This window comes from Nyctereutes procyonoides, unplaced genomic scaffold (assembly GCF_905146905.1).
Source record: "Nyctereutes procyonoides isolate TBG_1078 unplaced genomic scaffold, NYPRO_anot_genome, whole genome shotgun sequence".
Lineage (NCBI taxonomy): Eukaryota > Metazoa > Chordata > Mammalia > Carnivora > Canidae > Nyctereutes > Nyctereutes procyonoides.
This window is the reverse complement of record NW_026575131.1, coordinates 15,972,779-15,994,133: the sequence shown is the minus strand read 5'-3', so window position 1 is coordinate 15,994,133 and position 21,355 is coordinate 15,972,779. Positions and strand designations below refer to the sequence as shown.

The 21,355-nt window shown below is 34.7% G+C and overlaps 1 protein-coding gene across 1 annotated transcript in view; it reads left to right on the top strand.

Moving 5' to 3' along the window:
* The window catches only part of CNTN6 (contactin 6), a 155,622-nt gene that overhangs the window by 67,707 nt on the left and 66,560 nt on the right, over positions 1 to 21,355 (top strand). Inside the window, 4 exon segments of the mRNA XM_055344121.1 lie at positions 9,169 to 9,353; positions 12,984 to 13,120; positions 14,612 to 14,741; positions 16,781 to 16,931. Coding sequence (XP_055200096.1) covers positions 9,169 to 9,353; positions 12,984 to 13,120; positions 14,612 to 14,741; positions 16,781 to 16,931 — 603 coding nt within the window.

The window sequence follows — 21,355 nt, the reverse complement described above, 5'->3', positions numbered from 1 at the left end:
CCCCCCTCCCTCTCTCTGTGTCTCTCATGAATAAGTAAATAAAATCTTAAAAAAAAAAAAAGAAAGCATTTTTTTGTTTTAAGTTTACAGTGTGATATTGGGTATGTTATCCAGGCTTTCCTAATCCCAGGATCCTCATCTACAAAATACTAATAACAGTAGTCCTGTGTCTCATAGTATTGTTACATGGTTTCACTGTGCCAGGCATATAATATGTGCTCAATACATATTAGATATATTAATGATAGAATAATTAAATATTAGCATACCATATGTAATGTTTCCTTTATCTGAAAGTGTATGGTTATGAGCAGAGCTAAGGTCAAGACCCATAAATTTGATGGGACACAGGCCTCCAGAACCTCACATACTTTAACCAAATTATCATTTTCTTTATTCTAGAGTAGCATAATGTTCATAATTGGAGAGGTCTTTATTTAGGTTAATATTATATATTGATAAAACATTATGGACAAGCTGTTAATCAACTACTAAATGAAGCGTAATTTTCACCTAGGAATGACAGTCTCCAGTTTGTGGTTCATGTGCCAATTAGAACTTACTTTACTTTAGTTAAAAGGAGTTGAAAATGGCAATAACATTCTCAGGGAATCTTTAGATAATAGGGCCTTCTTGTCCTTATGTGATGATAATCATGGTAATAAGGAAATTTAGCAAACCTTATTTTTATTTCAAACTTTCTATTTCACAACAGATTCTCACTCATATTTCCTTATTTGATCCTCTCAAGAAGCCTTTTATGTGCCCATTGTTATCTCTAGTTATGAGAAGGCTGAGACCTAGAGAAATTGGACAATTTGCATTCAATCATATAAAACGTGCTTGTGTCCTTTTACCCTACATGAGAGCTTCATTCTGCTGCCACTGTTATTATGACCAAACCATACCTTTCCAAATGGCTGCAGCAATTGTAGTGTCAAATATACCAGACTAATACATGTACACCATAAGATTTTTCCCTGAGAGAAACCTGGTATAGACTCTGACCAGTAGGACAGGATCATGACTGCATTTAGATCACTCAGGAAAAAAAGAAATGTTTTCCTTTCTCCATAACAGTGAGATTGTTCTATAGAACTCATGAATGTATCCTCATTGTATCCCCACAGGACAATCTTGCATTCCAAACTCTTTGTATGAATATTTCAAGTTGGGGAAATGAAAGCAGCTAGCCGAGCAGTCTGAAAATTTAACAAAGGCACCCTTTGCTGCTTTTTGTTATTCTACCTCACTGTCTTCGATTAAAAATGGCCACTGACAGGATTTTTCTGAAATGAGGTTTAAGTTAAGAATAATCCCAAATATGAGCATCTTAGGAAACTGGTTCTCTGTACAAGTTTCTGGTTAAAAACTTAGTATGGCCTGGATTTAAGCTGTGTATAATGAGGTTTAAGAAATCCAGGGGAGAAATATAAGCTTTCTCAAATAGCACTAGTAATGAAAATTCTATTTATGGGATAATAGTATAAAATTGAAGCACAGTTTCTACTAGTGTGTGAAGAGCTTTAATTTAACTTCCAATTCAGGTTGGAACTAGGCCAGATGGTTAACAAATGTATACTGTGTCTCTAGATAAAATTAATAGAATGCTCACACAGTAAAAGCATAATGATGAGAGAGAATGAGGGAAAAGTCCTTATTTATGGCAATGCTTATTTAAGAAGCACAAAACCAGAGGGGTGGAGGAACAAAGAAAGAGAAAGAAAAAATACTTTGGTGTTTTATCTGGTAGTATCTCACAACCATGAGGACCCACATTTCAGGCAAACTTGATTTAGCAAATAGTAGCAAAATCAGAAAAGGTTTTTTTCAAAGCTCCTTTTGAAATGCAAGGCTCCTGAGTGCATCTCCTATGGTCTGAGGAAACTTTGAATAAGAGAGTTGTTTCAGATTGGTTTTCTGTATTGAGATTTATATCCAAGCTCTATTTCTATATCATATTGGAAAGACAAAAAAAAAAAAAAAAAAAAAAAAAAAAAGCAGGGAAGAATTGGAGCTAAAAGCGAAATGTTGCCAGAAATGCCTGATATTTGCAGTTAGGATGATGATAGCACCTTTGTTTTGGCTTCCCTTCTGTAACAGTGCAGTTTCAAAAGATTTAACAATAATCTCCATTCTGAAGCTCCCTCAAAGACCCCCTGTCTCCATGACATTCTTCATATATTAATATATTAACTGTGCATTTTAAATAGACCACTTATTTTAAACTAGAATGAACTGCCAGCAAATACTGCATCACTAACATCATCAACACGGTCAAACTAGGTAGATCCTAAAAATAATGCTATAGCCCAGTAGAAGTAGTCTACTATTGTTTGTAATTGAATGGGTGGTAACCTAAAGAATTGAAAAGTGAATCACAATAAATTATCCTGTACTGGAACTCTAAGTAGAGGAGAATTGGCAGGTAACAACTTAGCAGACATTACCTGTCTAAACGTGAGTACCATTCCAAAAAGGTAATTAGAATTGTTAACAGCTGCCAGCTGACTAACTCAGATGACATACGGAAGCCATCTGTCACAATGCCTGGTACATAGTAAGCACTCAATTAATGATTATAATATTCATAAAAATGCTCACGAGTGTTACATAGGATTTTTTTCTCTCTTTGGAGAATTCTGTATAATTCCTTTCCACACTACCACCATGGTTCTAGATGATTAACTAGGGTCGAAAAACAAGGGTACTTCACAGCAAAACATGTAGTATCTCACCTGAGAGACCTCTGTTGTCATGATGAGAAAATGAGCATGACCACTATGATTGGGCATAATAGCATCTTAGTAGTCAATATATAAAGCAGTGAGAAGCAAGAAATATACTTCTAGAGACATATGGGGATGTTTGTGTGCCCATTTCTTTCACAGTGTGGAGATCTAATTTTAATTGACAAAGGATTCATAAATCAATTTATGTTGAATGCATAGTCATATTGGAGTCCTTAATAGAGAACAGAAAACAAATATCAGCTAGGGTTTTTGCTTTTGAAATAATAACAATAACATAATGACTGTAAGTTGTTTTATTAACTTATTAACACTAAAATGTTGCTAGACAACATGTTTAATGTTGCTTGACAGCGTGTTGTACATGAGACCTGGATTGTATCATTTAATCCTCATAATAATCCTATGAATTATGTACTATTTTTAATCCCTATCCTATAAATGAGAAAATTCATGCTTATAGAGGTAGAGCAAAATATAGCTGATAAGAGCTACATTCTGCTCTGTACTACATAAATAGTATTCTATTATAATAGCTTTATTATTATAATTATAATTTACATAGAATGGTATGTCTTAGAAAAATTAAATTGCATTTAAAAACTAAAGCTAATTGGGGCACTTGGGTGGCTCAGTTGGTTGACTCTTGGTTTTGGCTCAAGTCATGATATCATGGGTCATAGGATAGATCAGCACATTGAGTTCTGTGCTCAGTGAGGAGTCTGCTTGAAGATTCTCTCTGCCCTCCTCACCCCCACTGAAGCACTTGCTCTCTATCAAATAAATAAATATCTTTAAAAACTAAAGCTCATTACTAAAATAATTTCATCTTTTGTAGATTCCAGTTCTTCCCACCCACTGTCCATTTGGGATGCCTTCAGAAAAGACAGAGGGTGTGAAATCTAAAGCAGTTGATTTAGTGTCTTCATAAGAAGTTTCAGGACAAAATGGGAAGTTTTCATTAAAATGCATATGTATTTTATGTAATCTGTGTTTTGCATTTATTCTGTCGGTATATATCACATTACCAGTGATAATCAGAAGGATCATGGCATTCTTATTTAGCAGTGACATAACAAATTTGAAAAAAATCTCAGCATTTAATTAGTAACTGAGTCCTTATAAAACTGTTTTTCTCCTATTAGTAATTTTAACCTAAAATGTAGTCACAAAATATACTTGATAAGACTTCTATTTATAAAAAAACATTTTTAAAAGTTTAAGTGTTTTTGATAGTTTAGTTGCCCCACAGTTCTAATATATGGAGTATAAAATGTAACATCCAGAGGAAATCCACCATATTGTATAATTCAATCATACAGGTTGCCTTTAGACCCAGGTGTTCAGAACTATTTGTCATGTCTTTTTGCAGGGAGTGGGATTGGTTTGTAAGCAGCAGGAAAACAACTCAAACAAGTTTCAGTCAAAAAGGGAAAAAGGGACGCCTGAGTGGCTCAGCGGTTGTGCGCCTGCCTTCGGCTCAGGTCGTGATTCTGGGATCTGGGATCTAGTCCCACATCGGGCTCCCTGCGAGGAGCCTGCTTCTCCCTCTGCCTATGTCTTTGCCTCTCTCTCTGCATCTCTAAAGAATAAATAAATAAATCTTTTAAAAAAAGGAAACAAAAAGAAGTATTGATTTACAGAAATGTTCAAAGAGACATGTGGGCCTGGGTGGGGCTTGGCATCAGGCATAACTTGGTCCAGGCATGTGGAAAAATTCCAAGTGTCTATCCTTTGTGTTAGCTTTGGATTTCAAAGATACTCCATTTGGTGGGAAATTATTGCCTAGAAGTTCCAAGTTTCTATTATACTGTCTGAGCAAATCACAGCAAAGAAAGATTCTCCTTTCAATAGTTCTTCTAAAAGCAGTCCCAGAATTGAGTGTAGTTGTCTCTAACAGGTTGCCTTGGTTCTCACAGTTGACCTCTGCAGTGACCATGGTGTACCTGCTTCTAATGGCAAGACCTGAATCTTGTGCTCTGTCCTCAAGCCAGAGGTGTAGACTTCCCAAATCAAATAAGACGAAGTAAAGATAGGAAGCATTGTTTTTTTAAAGGAAAATCAAAATACAGACAACAAACAAACATGGGACCACTGCAGATTGAGAACTCAGTACTCTAATTCTTATATCCTTCTTCAAAATAGAAAGTTCTTATGTTAGAAGACAGCACACTGAATCTTATGAGCTTCTCCATAATTAAAAGGTTTATTAGTGAAGACTTATCACTCCAACCCCAAATGAGGTAAGAAAAAAGATCTAGAGGGTATCCTTTCTTAACTAAAAAACTTTTCTGTCTCTGTTCAGCCTTACGTTTTTTCTACATTTCTAGCCTTTTGCTGTTATTCTGGTGTAACTTAGATCTTGTATGTTCCACAGTTGTGGCTTTCCACAAGGATTCTACTGCTCAGTTATGGTCATGTATTCCATTGATGTTTAATACCACAGAAAACCATTTCTATGTCTGTCTAATGGCTATATGGACATACCATACTGATAATTATTTAAGGGTTCCTTACACTTGATATTGTAATTAAGGTAAAAGAAGGGTCACAGCATATTGGGAATTCAATAAATTGGTTTTCCAAGAAGCAGACTTTGAAAGGATAATTTTTTGCAAGTGATTTGTTAGAAGAGTTCTTAGAACCCATAAGAGAATTGAGAAGTGGAAAAGAGAAGAGAGAGTAGCCAGCAGAGTATGGTATCATACGATATTCAACAGAAGTTAAATTTGCCTAAAAGTCCTGCGGAGGAGCTCTGAAGAGAGGGCAGTCTCACCCCAGAGATGTCCCACCACCAGTGGCAAGGAGCTGGACGATTTGTACCACAACACCCAATTAGGTGATTAAGAGCTGACCTTGGAGGTGAGTAAATGTCTAGCTGCTTTCACCTCTTTCTTTGTGAAGGGAAAATTAGCTACAGCAGCTTGAGGGTAGTTGTCAACAAAGAGATACAGATGCAGATATTAACTGTTGAGGGTAAAAGCACTTCAGAATCCGGGGTGGCTAAGGGATCAAAAGGCACACAGGTAGAGTACTGACAGTTTCTGCTGCATTACTTCTATTAGAAAGATATATCTCTATAGGATTTACCACTTCATCCATTTAGGGAAAAAAAAAATTATCCAGAGAGACTTCAGGATTATCACTGAGTTCTTTTGGGGAAAGTAGGAATAGTTGGGGTGGGTGGGACTTATTATTTTTGCCTCCACTTGATTTGGACACTTAAAATGGATATCTACTCTTGTAAAACCACAAATATTAAAGCTATCAGAATATGATCTTGTAATAGCTGTGGGATCTGTATTGTTTTATGTTTAAATGCATAGCGTTTGAGGCAAGGACACTTGGGAACAGATCCTAGTTCTGCCACCCTTAGTTGTAGGAAAAGTAAATGCAATTATCTATGCATGTTGTACACATATATAATATAGGGCACATAGTTTGTGGTTAATAAGCAATAGCTATTGTGATATTACTACAATTATTATTAAATGTCAAACTGACTCAGAGTTAAGATATTTAGTGATATCAAAAATTGACTTCTGTCTTCATAATCAAAATAAAGAACTATGATACAACTATAGGAAATAGACTCAGTCTTTACTGATCTTTTTTTGTCTTAATGCTTTAGTTTAAAAGCTTTTTTTAGTTGGTTACTTTACATGTATTTGTTATAAACCTCAGAGATACACAGTCATAAAAAATAACAAAGGGTCATGAATTTAGAAAAGTATCAGAGTCTCTATTTTCCTCTTTGAGAATAAATTTTCTTAGAAATTTGTATTACACAGATAATGCAGACTTTTGTAGGAAAATAATGAAAAATCGAGATAAGCAGAAAGACGAAAATTGAAAGCATTAATATTTTTACTACTCATCGATAGCAACCTTTAATATCTTTACATATACATTATATATATATATATTTTTTTAAATTTGTATGATAGGGTATAGACTCTAAAATTCACCAAATTCGGTGAAAATCTTAATCTTTCTGTGTGAACAATTTTCTTCTAGAACTTAACTTTTTTTAAAAGATTTATTTATTATTTATTTATTATTTATTATTTATTATGAAAGACACACAGAGAGAGGCAAAGACATGGGCAGAGGGAGAAGCAGGCTCCCTATGTGGAGCCTGATGCAGGACTTGATTACAGGACCCCAGGATCACACCCTGAGTTGAAGGCAGATGCTCAACGGCTGAGCCACCCAGATGCCCCTATAACTTCATTTTTATTTGTAGTTTTTTATTCTTTAATATGAATTAATAAAAAAAAAAGTTATCTGGGAGTGTCTGCCTTTGGCTCAGGGTGTGATCCTGGAGTCTGGGGATCGAGTCCTGCATCGCGCTTGCTGCCGGGAGCCTGCTTCTTCTGCGTCTGTCTCTGCCACTTTCTCTGTATCTATCATGAATAAATAAATAAAATCTTTAAAAAAAAAACAGTTATCTGAGGTTAATAGTTGGCGAGAATATGCCATTCTACTAAAATGTCAACCTAAATTTGTGGTTGGTGGCAAGGCTTTTTAAAAGACTTAGTTTTGGGGCAGCCCGGGTGGTTCAGCGATTTAACGCTGCCTTCAGCCCAGGATGTGATCCTATAGACCGTGGATCGAGACCCACGTTGGGCTCCCTGCATGGAGCCTGCTTCTCCCTCTGCCTGTGTCTCTGACTCTCTCTCTCTCTCTCTCTCTCTCATTAATAAATAAATAAAGTCTTTAAAAATAAATAAATAAAAGGCTTAGTTTTTTTAAAAACTAAGTTTATTATAATAATTATTTTATTTTGTGTTTAACCAAATTCAAGTTATATTTGTAACTATATACTAATTCTGAGAAAAATAAATCACACAGCGATTGGGGGATATGTTTTCTGACAAATATGTGAGCACATGTATGACTTTCTATATTATGTCTATCTTTGAGTTGCACAGAAGGGGCATCATTGTTTGCCAATAAAAAATCCCTTGGACTTCATCAGTTTTGCTTTATTTGAAGCCTTTACTGAGTCACCATCACCAATATTCTGTAGTTTACCATTCAAACTCCACAGATCTTTGTCATCTACTTTGCATTTGACTAGATAATTCCCACTTTATTTTTGTTGACTTGTAGAAATCCTGTATCTTTGATAAAGTTTATAATCTGGCTTTATAAAATGATTTACTTTTATTATTATTAATTTAAAATGTATTTAGAATAGAAACATTTAAATCATCTGGAAATCTATAAGAGAATGAAGAATGATTTGACACTAGAAAAGGAAAGATGTTTAATGTAAATAGATTGGGGATTTGTTATTATAAGTGATTAGTTTATTAGGAAATACTTTCCTGCTCTAATTTTACATAGACCCTGCTGTCTTTGTATCTGTAGAAATAAGGTCTTTCTCATCATGAATTTCTAAGTCCATCCCTTATTATTATCGAAAAAAAATCTGCATGTAATAGGATGCAGACATTTTGAAACCGTGTGGTGCAGGTCACCTGAATTTTGAGCAACCAATAATTATTAGAATGGTTAGGCAAATTCTGAATCATTAAATAATAAGTTGAAAGTGGTCTAGTTTGACCATTCCTTGTAAAAAGCAGAGAGAAATGATTAGCACTTAGGTTTAGACATTATAAATATATTTTTGCTATTTTCAAAGATATTCATACTAGACTGAAGATATTAGATATAAGATTAAGTTAAACCTATAAATAAAGGAACTCCACAAATTCTAACAGGGATAGGGTACAATATAAAATTAACTTTTATAGGGTTTTTGTTATTTTTGTTTTAGATAAGCTATAGGTTAGTGCATTCTTTTGAAAATCATGAAATCTAAACCCCCAATTTATATAAGTCCATTTTATAGTACTGGTCCCCCATGATAATCTAGCTCACTCATCACATATATCTTCAGTAATCTGTTATTGCTAAATTAGCCATAGAGTAATCTGTATTTTTGTCTTAGCATCTATAAGTATAGAAAAAGCTTGCCTATTCTTAAATGTCACATGCTTACAAAGAATTTCCTGACCACCATGTATACATTGATATAATCTTGTTCCTATTTCTGCACCCTGTTTCCTTTGTTTCATTTACTGCAATTTACAGATGTATTATTTTTTATTATTTATTTATTGTATGTTTCTCCACTGGTCTTTAAGCAACATGAGGGCAGAAAACAGGTTTATTTTATTCATTGACTTATTCCCTGATTATAGCACCATGACTTGCACATCACTTAATAAAGTGTTATAAATTGCTGGATGAATGGATGGTGAATGATTGCATGATCTGAAAACTAGTCACAATATAATAGATCGATGGAAAATTTTTCCTTGAGAATTATTCTTAAGGACACTCTTCTTTTATCCTACTGTCATAAAGACTAAATTGTCTTCTATTCTAATGAGGTATAACTGTTTAGTCCAGTCCCTGATATTAGTTGGAGGAGGTTGGATGGAAACCCGTTGCCAGGGAAAGTCAAGTACAGCAAATCCCAAGCTATTCTTGAAATCCCGAACTTTCAACAGGAAGATGAAGGCTTCTATGAGTGTATTGCAGGCAACCTTCGAGGGAGAAACCTTGCAAAGGGTCAACTCATTTTCTATGGTAAGCCAATAGAATTTCAAAAAGTTTATGAAATATTCAGTAATATCCTTCCTTCATAGTAAGTAGTGAAAGTCATTAGCATGTTGTGGAAGAGTGTCATAGGAGAAATAAAGAAGACACATGTCTGGATTAGGATATTTAATACAGTGATGGACAGGTAGGAATGACCATTTTTAAAATATAGCTTTAATTCCATCATGGTTGTTGCATGCTACTGTTTATTATAATTGCCTTGAAAGTATCAGCAGTGTCACATTAAAGCTATAAAACTTTATAACACAAAGTGCCATAGAATCCAATATACATCCCATAAAACATTGAGCAACAGCCCATGAGAATCTTAATGATAATTCCAGGTAAAATTCACAAAAGAAAGAAAAAAATGACAGGAGAAACATAATACTGAATGGTAGTTTTCAGTATTTGTTTCTATTTTCCAGATTTTGTCTATTCATATGTGCATAATAGAAAAATAAAGTCATTACTTTACTTAAAATACATGTTTGTCTCAATTACCAGAATCTCAAATGAAAGCATATATTATATAAAAATTGTCTTCATGTCTTCGTTTATCCAGGCCAAAATACGCACTTGCATAAAATTTGCTTCTTCTTCTTCTTCTTCTTTTTCTAGAGCAAATAAACAATAAAATACACCCAAGAATTATCAAAATGTTTGGTGCTGTTAAAATATTCTTAACTTCTTTGCTAAATTTAATACATACTTATTGGAGAACGTTTTAAGACTGTATTTATACATGACCAAAAATACTTTCCTATTTGCCATGTTTCTTTGTGACATGTTTACAATCAACGATAAAGTAATTGGAGAAAATACATATTTTTTTCATAACTGGAAAAGTCTAAGGTATTGTAATTACCTCATAGGAATGGCGATTGAGTATCCTGTGGGGAGAACATATTGTGCCTTGGTTATATTATTTTCCATTTCCTTTAGAATTTCCTATTTTAACCTTGGATGGAAAGTACTATTTTATATATAGAACATGATATCCTGCTGATTATTCCTCTACAGTTGTAGTTATATACACACACACACACACACACACACACACACACATATAAGAATTCTTTCAAATCTAGCATCCATTGTAAATAAAATAGTAAGGATGTGACTGGAAGCATTTTAGTCACCAAAGTATTAAAGGCATTGCGAATTTTTAGTAAATAGTTTATTTTTCTATTAAATAGACAAAGATATAACTACATGATTAAACAGAAAATGAGGGTATCTTTAACCGGAAATCAATAATAAAGTACTTTCTCCCACATCTATACAGAAACTGTTAACTTACACAGCAGATTTTACAAATATTAATTCATGTAATTGTTAACAATAGTAAGAAGTAGAAACACATGTCATCAGCCATTTAATGAGTTCAAATGATCCTTGTGGAGTAATAATGAATAATTGGTCAATAGGACAAATATTATGCTTCTTGCTCACCTATTAATTTATTTGTCATTGTGCTCCCAAAGGAGTAATTGAGTAATTGACTCAATTACCTGAGAACTGCATAAGACCTGAAAATTTTAAGAATAGAATCAGGTTTATTATATTGCTGTGTTTAAGTTATAATTTGGAACCCTATCCCTCTATATTGTATCTTTATAACCTCTAAAAGAAATTCTTAAAGTATTAATATCATTATAGAAAATGTAACATATTCAGGGACGTTAAGTAACTTTCCATAACCATTCAGTAGGGAAAAATAAAATCTAAAATCCAAACCTGTCTATTGACTTGAAACCCTAACTCCTTTCATGAATTAACTGTGTGAAACTTTGGTTTTCAATCTGAAGAATCCCAAGAATTTACATATTAAATAAATATGTTTTAAAATTATAATTACTGCCCTAAGCAACAAACCATATATATTTCAACTTTTATTAAGCAATATGAATTATATGTTAGCATGAATTTCTTCTTCCAGGTCAAACATATGCTAAGACAATTTCTAAACAATCATCTTCAAATTATAAAATTTTGGTAATAAAGTTCAGAAACATGATTCCATTTTATCCATGCATCTACTTCTTCTAAGTCTTGCCTTGGTTTGTCCCTTAAAACAGTGATAAGCGTGTTCTGTAACTGGAAGTCATCCTGATTCCCACAGATGGCAATCCCAGGCTTAGTCATTATTACAGTGAAACATCACGATTCCTTCTTCTCAGCAACCAGCTCCCTAAAGGACCTTTTATCTTGGTGAAGCAGACGTTGCAGTGGGAAAACCCTGGAAGTCAGACATACTTGTATAACATTTCAAAAACTCTCAATCCCACTTCTTACTTCAACCACTGCTATAGTGAGCAGCTCTTTGTAAGTGTAACCTGATAGAGTCTCATTTCAGGTGCCACAGAGAGTCCATCTGATTTCCTCTTCCAGTTTTCTGTGCTCTCGAGAACATACTCAGCACATAAATACCCACAACCTGGATATGCTCATACATAATGCCTATACTACCCTTGAATGACTGTGGACAGGAGCCAGTGAACAAATGCTTCCTCTTCCTTTCCTAGGTAGACAGTTATAAAGACCCCTTCGAAGTTCACAGAAGATAGAGTAACAGTGGCCCATTTGGGTGGCCAACAATAACTGATCCTTGCATTACCTCTTTCTTTCCCTGTTGACTATTCCTTTTCCTGACACCTTACCTTTGGGCTGGCATTCCCAAAGAGACAGCCTGAACACAGCCCCTTGATTTAGGCTCTGCTTCTGAGGTTCAAATTTTGACTTCTGTATTTTTTAACTATATCTTCTTGAGCAAGTTATCTAACATCCCTGCAAAAATCCTCTACAAATGATTGGAGGGAGAATCAACTGCAATGAGACATATAAAACATCTAGCTTGTAATAGCCTGCAGTTCCAAAGGAAATTTCACCTGCTTAACGTATCTGAGGACAGGCCTGATTAAAAGAAAGGGATTAAATGACACAGCCCAGCACCCTCATATCATCTTTATGGAAAAAATACTAGTTTTAAAACATTAAATCTACACCCCACCTGTTTCTATCAATGGTAGCAAGGATCATACCATCTTATACTTAAATAACACTTAATGTAAGTGCCTTAGTACTCATTGTCTGTCAATGTTTTACCTAGGATAAAAAAAAAATTGGACCATAATCCTACTAATATGTAAAAGGCTCATATTTGAATTGTGCTTCAAACTATTGAATTGTAATTATGTCTGATATAGACAGACTTTAGTTAGTTCAGACAAAATATAATCAAGGGCCTTGGTCCACAATGGATTCAGATTTGGTATACATTTTCTTACTTGACCTATGCACTATTTACATGAAATTATTCTCTGGCCTTGTTCTGCATTTGGACCTTTTCCCACAACTCCCAAGTTGCTGTAAAGGTGCATCAAAATGACAAATGGCAAACATTTATTTTATGCTGAAGGACCACTGATATTTATATCAAGATTTCTGTTGGTCCACAATGAGGCTCCTGCATTTCCCTTCCCTCAAGACATGTATTTGCAGCACTGTTGGATCCAGTTAGCTTTGTCCTTCTGCTTTCTATAGATCTTGGAATGTTGCACAATGTTTTGAATAATTGACTTGCCAAGTAGTTGTTCTTCTCTATTTTTGAAACAGCCCCACCAGAATGGGAACAAAAAATCCAAAATACATACCTGTCTATCTATGACAGTCTGTTTTGGGAATGCAGAGCTAGTGGAAAGCCAAATCCTTGGTACACCTGGTTAAAGAATGGTGAACGCCTCAACCCAGAGGTAAGTATCTAAGCTGATATTAAGAATTCACTTATTCTCCTAGGGAAATATTGTTACTACCAGCAACAACTAATGTTCATAGAATGCTGAGTAGGTGCTAGGAAATGTAGTATACTCCATATAAACTAACTTATATAATACTTAAATAAACTCAAAGTAGCTATTAATATTATCCCCATTTTTCAAATAAGGAAAATTAAGGGTAGAGAAGACAACTTGCATAAGGTCACACACCAGTCCGTGATAGATCCACATTCAGATATCATCATCATCATCATCATCATAATTAACACCCACCAAACTCTTGTATGCTCCAGATCTTGTGTTAATGTTTTTCCATGCATTATCTTACTGTATCCTCATGGCAATTTTATGAGAGAAATGCTAGTATTATTTCTTCTATAGACGATGAAAACTGGTTTCAGAGGGGTTAAGTTACTTGTCCAAAGTCACACAGCACCTAGTAAATGTTAGAATTTATATTCTAAACATAGTCTGATTCCAGGATCCAAGCTCTTAAACATTACCCAGTATCTTGCTTTTAAGAAAACTAATGGCTCTAAACTAATTGGAAATGGAGGATTAAGGCAGTTATCCACATTTTTCAGTCTAAAGCTTACTTTTGTTCAACAGTATGCTGAAAATGAGACGGCATTTTTTCATCAAATTATTCAGATAATTGCGTTAATTCTCCCTTTTACTTTGGACTTGTGGGCATAGCTAGGGACACAAAGAACATCTGGTGTTTAGAAGCTGAATATAATGCTGTTCTTTGTTTTGGTTTTAATGGACTTTTCTTCCTGAATACCTTTTGCATAGAGCATTTTCTGTTTCCTCCAGCCAACTTTTATTATCCTTAAAGGATGGTAATAGGTATACCGAAATATTTTTTTAAAATTATATTTGCTCTATTAAACTATTTCATTATGTATGCACTCAAAATTGTATTTCTATACTCCAAATGGGACTCTGTAACAGATTTTGGCTGTTTAAGCATACTATGGCAGGCTGCAGAAAAGGAGAATTTAGCTTCTCCAACTTCTGACTCAGAATATTATCAAGTCATCACATTTCAAGTCTTTTGGAGACCTTACGATGGAAAGCCAAAGACATTTCTAACCATTATATTCATGTCTAACTTTGTTACTAACCGTATTTTCTGGAGTAATTGGAAAGGTCAATATTACAAATTATTTTATATGCCAAATAACAGAAAGATAGCACACACTCTGTGCAGACAATGCCAATTTTCAAAGAAATGAGACATTAAATATACTAACCACTAAAATTATATGAAAGACATTTCTTTTTTTAACTTCAAAATCTGTTCAGAATCTTTCAGTATATTAAGTGTCATCTTCATAAACATCAGTTCTCATACACCAAAATATCCTATCTTATAGATATGCACAAATGTTTAATAATATATTCTGGTTAAGAGTATGCCTACATTAACGTACTAGCATCTTCACATGACTTTTTTTTTATTAGGAAAGAATTCAAATAGAAAATGGAACACTTATCATAACTATGCTGAATGTGTCAGATTCTGGTGTCTACCAGTGTGCTGCAGAAAACAAATATCAGATAATTTATGCAAATGCAGAATTGAGAGTATTAGGTAAGTCATTTATTTATAACTAAAAAACTTAAAATGACATTTTAGCAAGTGATGATTATACATAATATGAATCAAATTTTTATGTAAATTAGAGAGTGCCTTACCTTGAAATAATGGGAAATGTCTAAATTAACTTTAAAAGAATGTGGGGTGATCATTATTATTCTATCTGAGCAATATATTAGGACTTCCAGTGGAGCACAATTTTGGGTACATCCAAGCCAGGAGAGGGCTCCTCCAAAGCTGATCCTAGCACATGATATTTTGAATAGAATTCAAAATTATCCGTCAGAAATGTTTTCATCTGCCAGTTAAAAGTAAAGAAGAGAAAAATCTCAATTTTTAATGATTTAAGCAGATATTTATTTTATCTCTTAAGAGGTTCAGGGGTGGTCGTTGAGCCATGGCACTGTGATTGATGATGTTTTTCTTTATCCTTTTCCCTCATGCTTATAGCCTTGAGGAAATGACTGCTATAGCTACAGAAATAAAACCCATATTTAAGGGAGATGGGGAAGGTAGGGACAAAAGTGACCAAATCTATCCCTGTCATTAGAAAATGCAAAATTGCCTTGCATCCTTACAGTAAAATCCTTTTATGCCAATGGCTAGAACCCTGCCACGTGACCACACAGACCTCACAGAAAGCTGGGCAGATAAGTCCCTACAGTGAAAAATTGGGAATAGAAGCAGTTTGAGAATGATAATCTCAGTGGTGTCTATTACAATAAATAACCCATTAGTGTCTTTTACCACAAAATTTTCTTAATGGTAAGAAGAAAGGAGATGAAAAAGAGGAAGGATCAAGCAAAGCAACAAAGTTCCATGAGCTTATGGACAATAAACATTGATTTGTTTGTTTATTCTTTGAATCACTACTATTTATTGAACATTTATGTGTACTAAGCATTAAAATATAATTATCAATACTTGTGATTTTTACTTTCATAGAATCTGTAGCTTCACTGAGAAAAAAGGCACTAAATTTTAAAATATGATTATTATGGTCAATAACTGAGTAGTTGTCAGACTTCATGGCAAGTTGAGCATAACCTAAATTGAGGACATTCTCTTTAAGCTGAGATCCAAAGGAAAGGCATGTACAGGTCAGTGGAAGGGCAAAGGAGCAATATTTTAAATGTCCATAAACAAAAGAGTATGGCATATCTGAAAGAATTTCAGCTTAATTAGACTAGACTGGGGACAGGCATTGGACACGTGGGTTCCCACATTCATGAAGCTGGAAAGATTCAATGCATCCAAGCAGTCTAAAACTTTCTCACTCTCATGAACTGATATTTGTTCAACATTTATTTAGTGGGGTCAAAGTTGAAACTGATAGACTTTTTTTTTTTTATTTTTTTCTCAGTCTGCCTGCTTCTACAGAAGGCAGAGCATTTCCATTTTGCTGATTAAAGGCTTGCCTGAAGAAATCTGACATAGTGATAGAGTCTTCTTGACTTAATTCAGCGGTATCTTATATTTCACATTTAAGATCATTACAGTGACTGAAACGGATTTGGTGATTTCCCTCATCAGGCTTAAAATCCCTTCTTCTGTCTCTTATTGTTTATAATAAAGAGGTGAAGATAACCATGGTTAAAAAGGGTGGATAAAAAAGAAGTTAACCATGGTTATCTTCACCTCTTTACTGTAAGCACTGTTGAGAATGTGACTCTGTAACTTGCTTTTGTTAATCACAATGACTTGCACCAAACAAAAATGAATTACATTTATTGAACACATACTTTGTGCCCAGCAGTATGCTATACTTCTTTATAGATGTTCTCTCATTTAATTTCCACGGTAAATTTCTGAGGTGATATCTACTGTCATCTTCATTTTTCAAATGAAACTAGAACTCCAAAATGCCAAGTTTGTAACTGGCCTCAGGACAACCTGAGCAAAACAGCTTGAAAAAGAGCTCTGGGTACAAATACTAAATTTTGTCTGGTATACCACATTGTCATGTTACCACATGTTAATTAAGTGAGTAACTTAATTAAACTTAAAAACTTTGTTTTTAATTCTATTTTTAGCCTCAGCTCCTGATTTCTCTAAAAATCCCATTAAAAAGAATTCAGTTGTTCAAGTTGGTGGGGATATTACTATCGAATGCAAGCCAAATGCTTTTCCTAGGGCAGTTATCTCCTGGAAAAGAGGAATGGAGAGCCTGAGACAAAGCAAAAGGTAAATAAATCTCTTTTGTGTTATATTTTGAACTATTTTGTAATACAATGTCTTCCAAATCTAAGTCTAAAATTCTCTCCTTTATGATAAGCTTACAACTGAGTACTCAGAGATATCAAACATTGCCACATAATAGCAAAAACTAAAGAATCTTATAAACTTAAGATCTATTTGTATAATTTTGCTGCAATATACTTTGTGCATGCATTTGTAATATATTTTTAAAAATCCTTTAAGACCTTTTCTATATTCAGCTTGAAGATTTTTCCTGACCCAGCCTGCTGAGAAATCAGTGAGAAGAGCATTACACAAAAGAGAGAGACACTTATACACACACACCTGGTGTTGTGGTTTTTAAATAGTCACACAGGTGTTCACCCCATGACAAAGATGAATTCACCACATGAAAAAAATGGTAGAGAGGCTCCTGTAGAGAAAGAAGAGAGGTTTCCTTCTATTCTGGATGTGATTGAGAAATCCTGGATCAGCACTGGCATATTTTCTAAGAGAGTTTAGATGGAGCAAAACAGGTGTTTTTCTCTTTTTAGAATATATTTTATTGAGTTTTACTATAGAACCCTGTGTACCTAAGGATGACTAGTCTGTAGTTACAGCTCTATTGCAATGACCCATGTATGTTACTGTATGTTCAAATGTGCAATGGAATACTATTGTGAATGAGCCATTATGCTGAATATGTGAAAGTGTTTCAATGAGCTCTTTATCGGTATCATGTGTTATTAGTGGACATGCATAGCTGATTAGCTATGCTATTATCAGGCAGGTAATATAAACAAACAAGACAGGCCAAGTAAAAAAAGGACAGCTGAAGTGTAATGCAAAATGGCAGTCTGCCAGTCTTACAAGTCAAAGCTGTGAGTTTGCACCAAACTAGATAGTCACTCTAAATTCAGGCAGATGTTTTTGGTGGGAAAGTAGAACTTCAGACAGAGTTGTACAACTTCAAACATTTCAAGAAAAATTTGAAATCTCCATTTTGGAATTCTGAGCCAGTAAAAATGCCCAAAGGCTGGATACAGGGGCACTCTCTTGTTATTTCTGATCTAGGACTGCTTTTGTGGTCAAGGGAGAGAGGAAAGGGGGTTAAAACAAATAAACAATGCTGATTGTATAGAGTGCTATCAGGATTATATCTGGTGCCTTGAAGACCCTCTCCTGACATGACAAAATATGCAAGAGAAAGACTTATCTAGAGCACTCTCTTTCCTTACTATCTCTCCTGTCTTCAGTGAGCTCTACAGCCCTACAGTGAACTTTTCCCAGGACAGGGATTTTGTCAAATTTATCTGTGCATGCCCTGTGCCTTTGGCATAGAACCTGAACTCAATACATATTGAGTGGAATGAATGTGTCAAAAAGGATGACTACCTAAGGTGTCACCAGCTTTAGGGGAAAGCTCTTCTGGAGGAGATATCCCAAGACATAAGAACAGAAGCTTCAAAGCTAAGGAGAAAAGACAGATGAAGGGAAATCTGTTGCCTGGCCCTGACTGGGCTCCTTCCTCTGTATAGACTACCTAGGAGATCATGGCAAGTATTCTCAACAGCTTTGGATGTGGATTCCTTTTAAATGTTTCCTCTTTGATTTCTAAAATCTAATTGAGATTTGAAGGCACTGCTGTAGAACAGGAAAACGCAAGAGATATCATAGTATCAAACACAGCAGTCTGTACTGAGAGTTGAGATAAAATGATTACTTCATTTCCAAAAGTGACTCAAAAGTCCTCACCTAAGTAGCAGGAATGACTGCTGTTTACTTTCTATAACCTTTAAAGACTCAAACACAATGTACATGGGGAAGAGAAAGAGAGGGAAGAGGATTTGAATTAAAATAAGAAAATGAGAGGGTAAAAAAAGTTTTGTAGAGTATTAGGGAAACTGCTTTTAAAATGGCTTTTCAGGTTTATAAAACAAAAAATTGAAGAAGAAAAAGAGAAAGTTGAGTCCCAGAAGTACATAGTAATTACAAACATAGATCTTTGCCAGTTATAGATTAGCTTAAGCAGTGATTTGCAAAGGTCGCACAGCCAGTTCCATGAGACTTTGTGTCTCTGCATGATTCCTATCCTGTCCCTTCTTCTAATGCCTTCTGACCAGACTGGTTTCATTAAGTGCATGGTTTCATGCTGCTTACTGGGAAATGCGGCACCTATGCTTCTATTTGTGTTGACTTAATGCCTTTTTTTTTGGTAGTCTAATCATGGGAATTTCCAAAGAAGTTGAAGATAAAACTTAGAGTCGTGATAAAAAGTAAAGAAGGAAAGGAGGGAGGGGGGAAAGAAGGAAGGAATTTTATAGAACCAGATCCTAAACTCAAAGACACAACACTGAGTCCCAGTATGGATTTTTAAATGCCACACCAGACTGCTTATTTCTCTTAAATAGAAAAATAAATATGATGCCTACCCTCTCCTACCTCTGTTAAAACATGGCACAGTTGTAAACATAGAAAGATTTAAGGATTCACATGTGGAAAACAACTTAAATATTTACAATGATTCCAAGTAGGAATGGTTTTTAGTTCTTGACCTTGGAAATTCCTATGTGGGAAAATGCACATTTTTACTTTCTGATATAAAATTTCTATATGGTCCTGTCTACTTTGAAATTTCATTGTCACTAACTCTTGCTTCCAATAAAGTGTAACTACCTAGAGCTGGTTGAAAGGACTCTAAAGAAGCCTATTCAAAGTAACCTTACTGTATTGCCTACTTATAAAAAAATGGTGGCAATATATATATTTTGACAGTCTCTTCTACTCTTACATGTATTGAGACAGCATACATCATCTAGGTAGTAAATGATAAAGCTGAGACACTATACCGAGTTGCCCATCTCTGTTGCCAGATCTTTTCCACTCAACAGATAATACAGAGCATCCTTGATTATTTTTTGCAGGACTATTTTCACATGACTTACCTAATTTCATGTATTGGCAACTCAGATCAAGCAACAATTCTGAATTTAATTAGCATGTTTCTTATTGGCCCATGTGCCACAGATGAAGTCTGGACTATTTAATGATTACTGTCTTTATAAATGCCTGTATTTATGGCAGGCTGTCCAAGTAGAAAAGTTTTCCTACAACTGAAAATAGGGAGATAGCATTATAGAGTCCAAAGGCTAACTGGTTTCCTGCTGGGAATGTATGGTCTTATGACATCTACTTCATTCCTTTTGCAGCTACAAGTCATTTAGCAATAGCACCTAAATTGAAGAAGAAAAGGTATGTTCCTGTGGGGAAAAGCAGGATGTATTGCAAAGAGCCCTGCCTTGGGAATTAGAAAACAGGGATTTTGATCCCAGTTGTATCATTGTTGAGTAGTGTGACCTTGGATAAAACCACTGGCGTATGCTCCCTTTTTTTTTTTTCTTTTGAGGTCACTGTTTTCTGGATTTATTTAAACACTATACCCATGCAGTAACTGCCAAAATAGAGATTATATATTAGAAATCAATGCAAAACATTAGTGTGCCAGGTTAAAATTGTAGCTATTATCATAGTTTTAATTATATATATATATATATATATATATATATATATATATATATTATATATATATATATCACTGATTTCCTCAGGTGACCCAGTGATTGTGCCAGACATGATGATTGCTATAAATTGTCAAAACAGCTGAAATGATCTGAGTGAATGGATTCAGAGGTTTGAGAGCCTTGGCAGCTGGACTGTAGCACAACAGCGTAGTGAGCACCACTCTTTCCTTCACCATTATAGGCCTAGCACCCAGCTCCAACCTGGGACATAACAGACATTTAATATATATTTTATGTGTTGCTAAATCAGTGAAAGTTAAAATTTACTTTGTTTTGTTTGTTTACCTGACAAGACATTTTGCAGTTAAACCCAGAACTTACTTAATAATTAATAGGCCCATGATGTGTTCATTCATTCTATAAATACTTAATGAACACCTATTATATTCCAAATACTATACTAGGTGTTGTGGGTAAAATGTTAAGTTAGCCAAAAACGTGACACATAATATCCTTTCACAAGAAAGTGGGGTTTTTTTTTTTTTTTTGAAGTTATTGGGAGTCATAAGATCTGGGTTTAAGTCTCAACCCTACTTCCCATGCAGTTGATAACTTCTAGCAAGTCCCTGAACTTCAGTAGTCCGCAGTCAAATCACTTGAAAAATGGAGAAAATAGTACTTTTCTCTCCCATATGGTTGTGTGAGACTCAAAAGACAGCGTATATGGAAAGGCTGGGTGATCTGTGTTCTTTCCTGCCACTGGGTACATTTATTGCTGGGATCCTAACTAATCTTTATGTAAATCTCAGTTACACATTCTTACTGCTACCAGCCAGGGTAAAAACCACAAATTTTGCCACAGAAAGGCAAGATGAATACAGAATAAGCTTATCTCTGCAAGGTATTCTA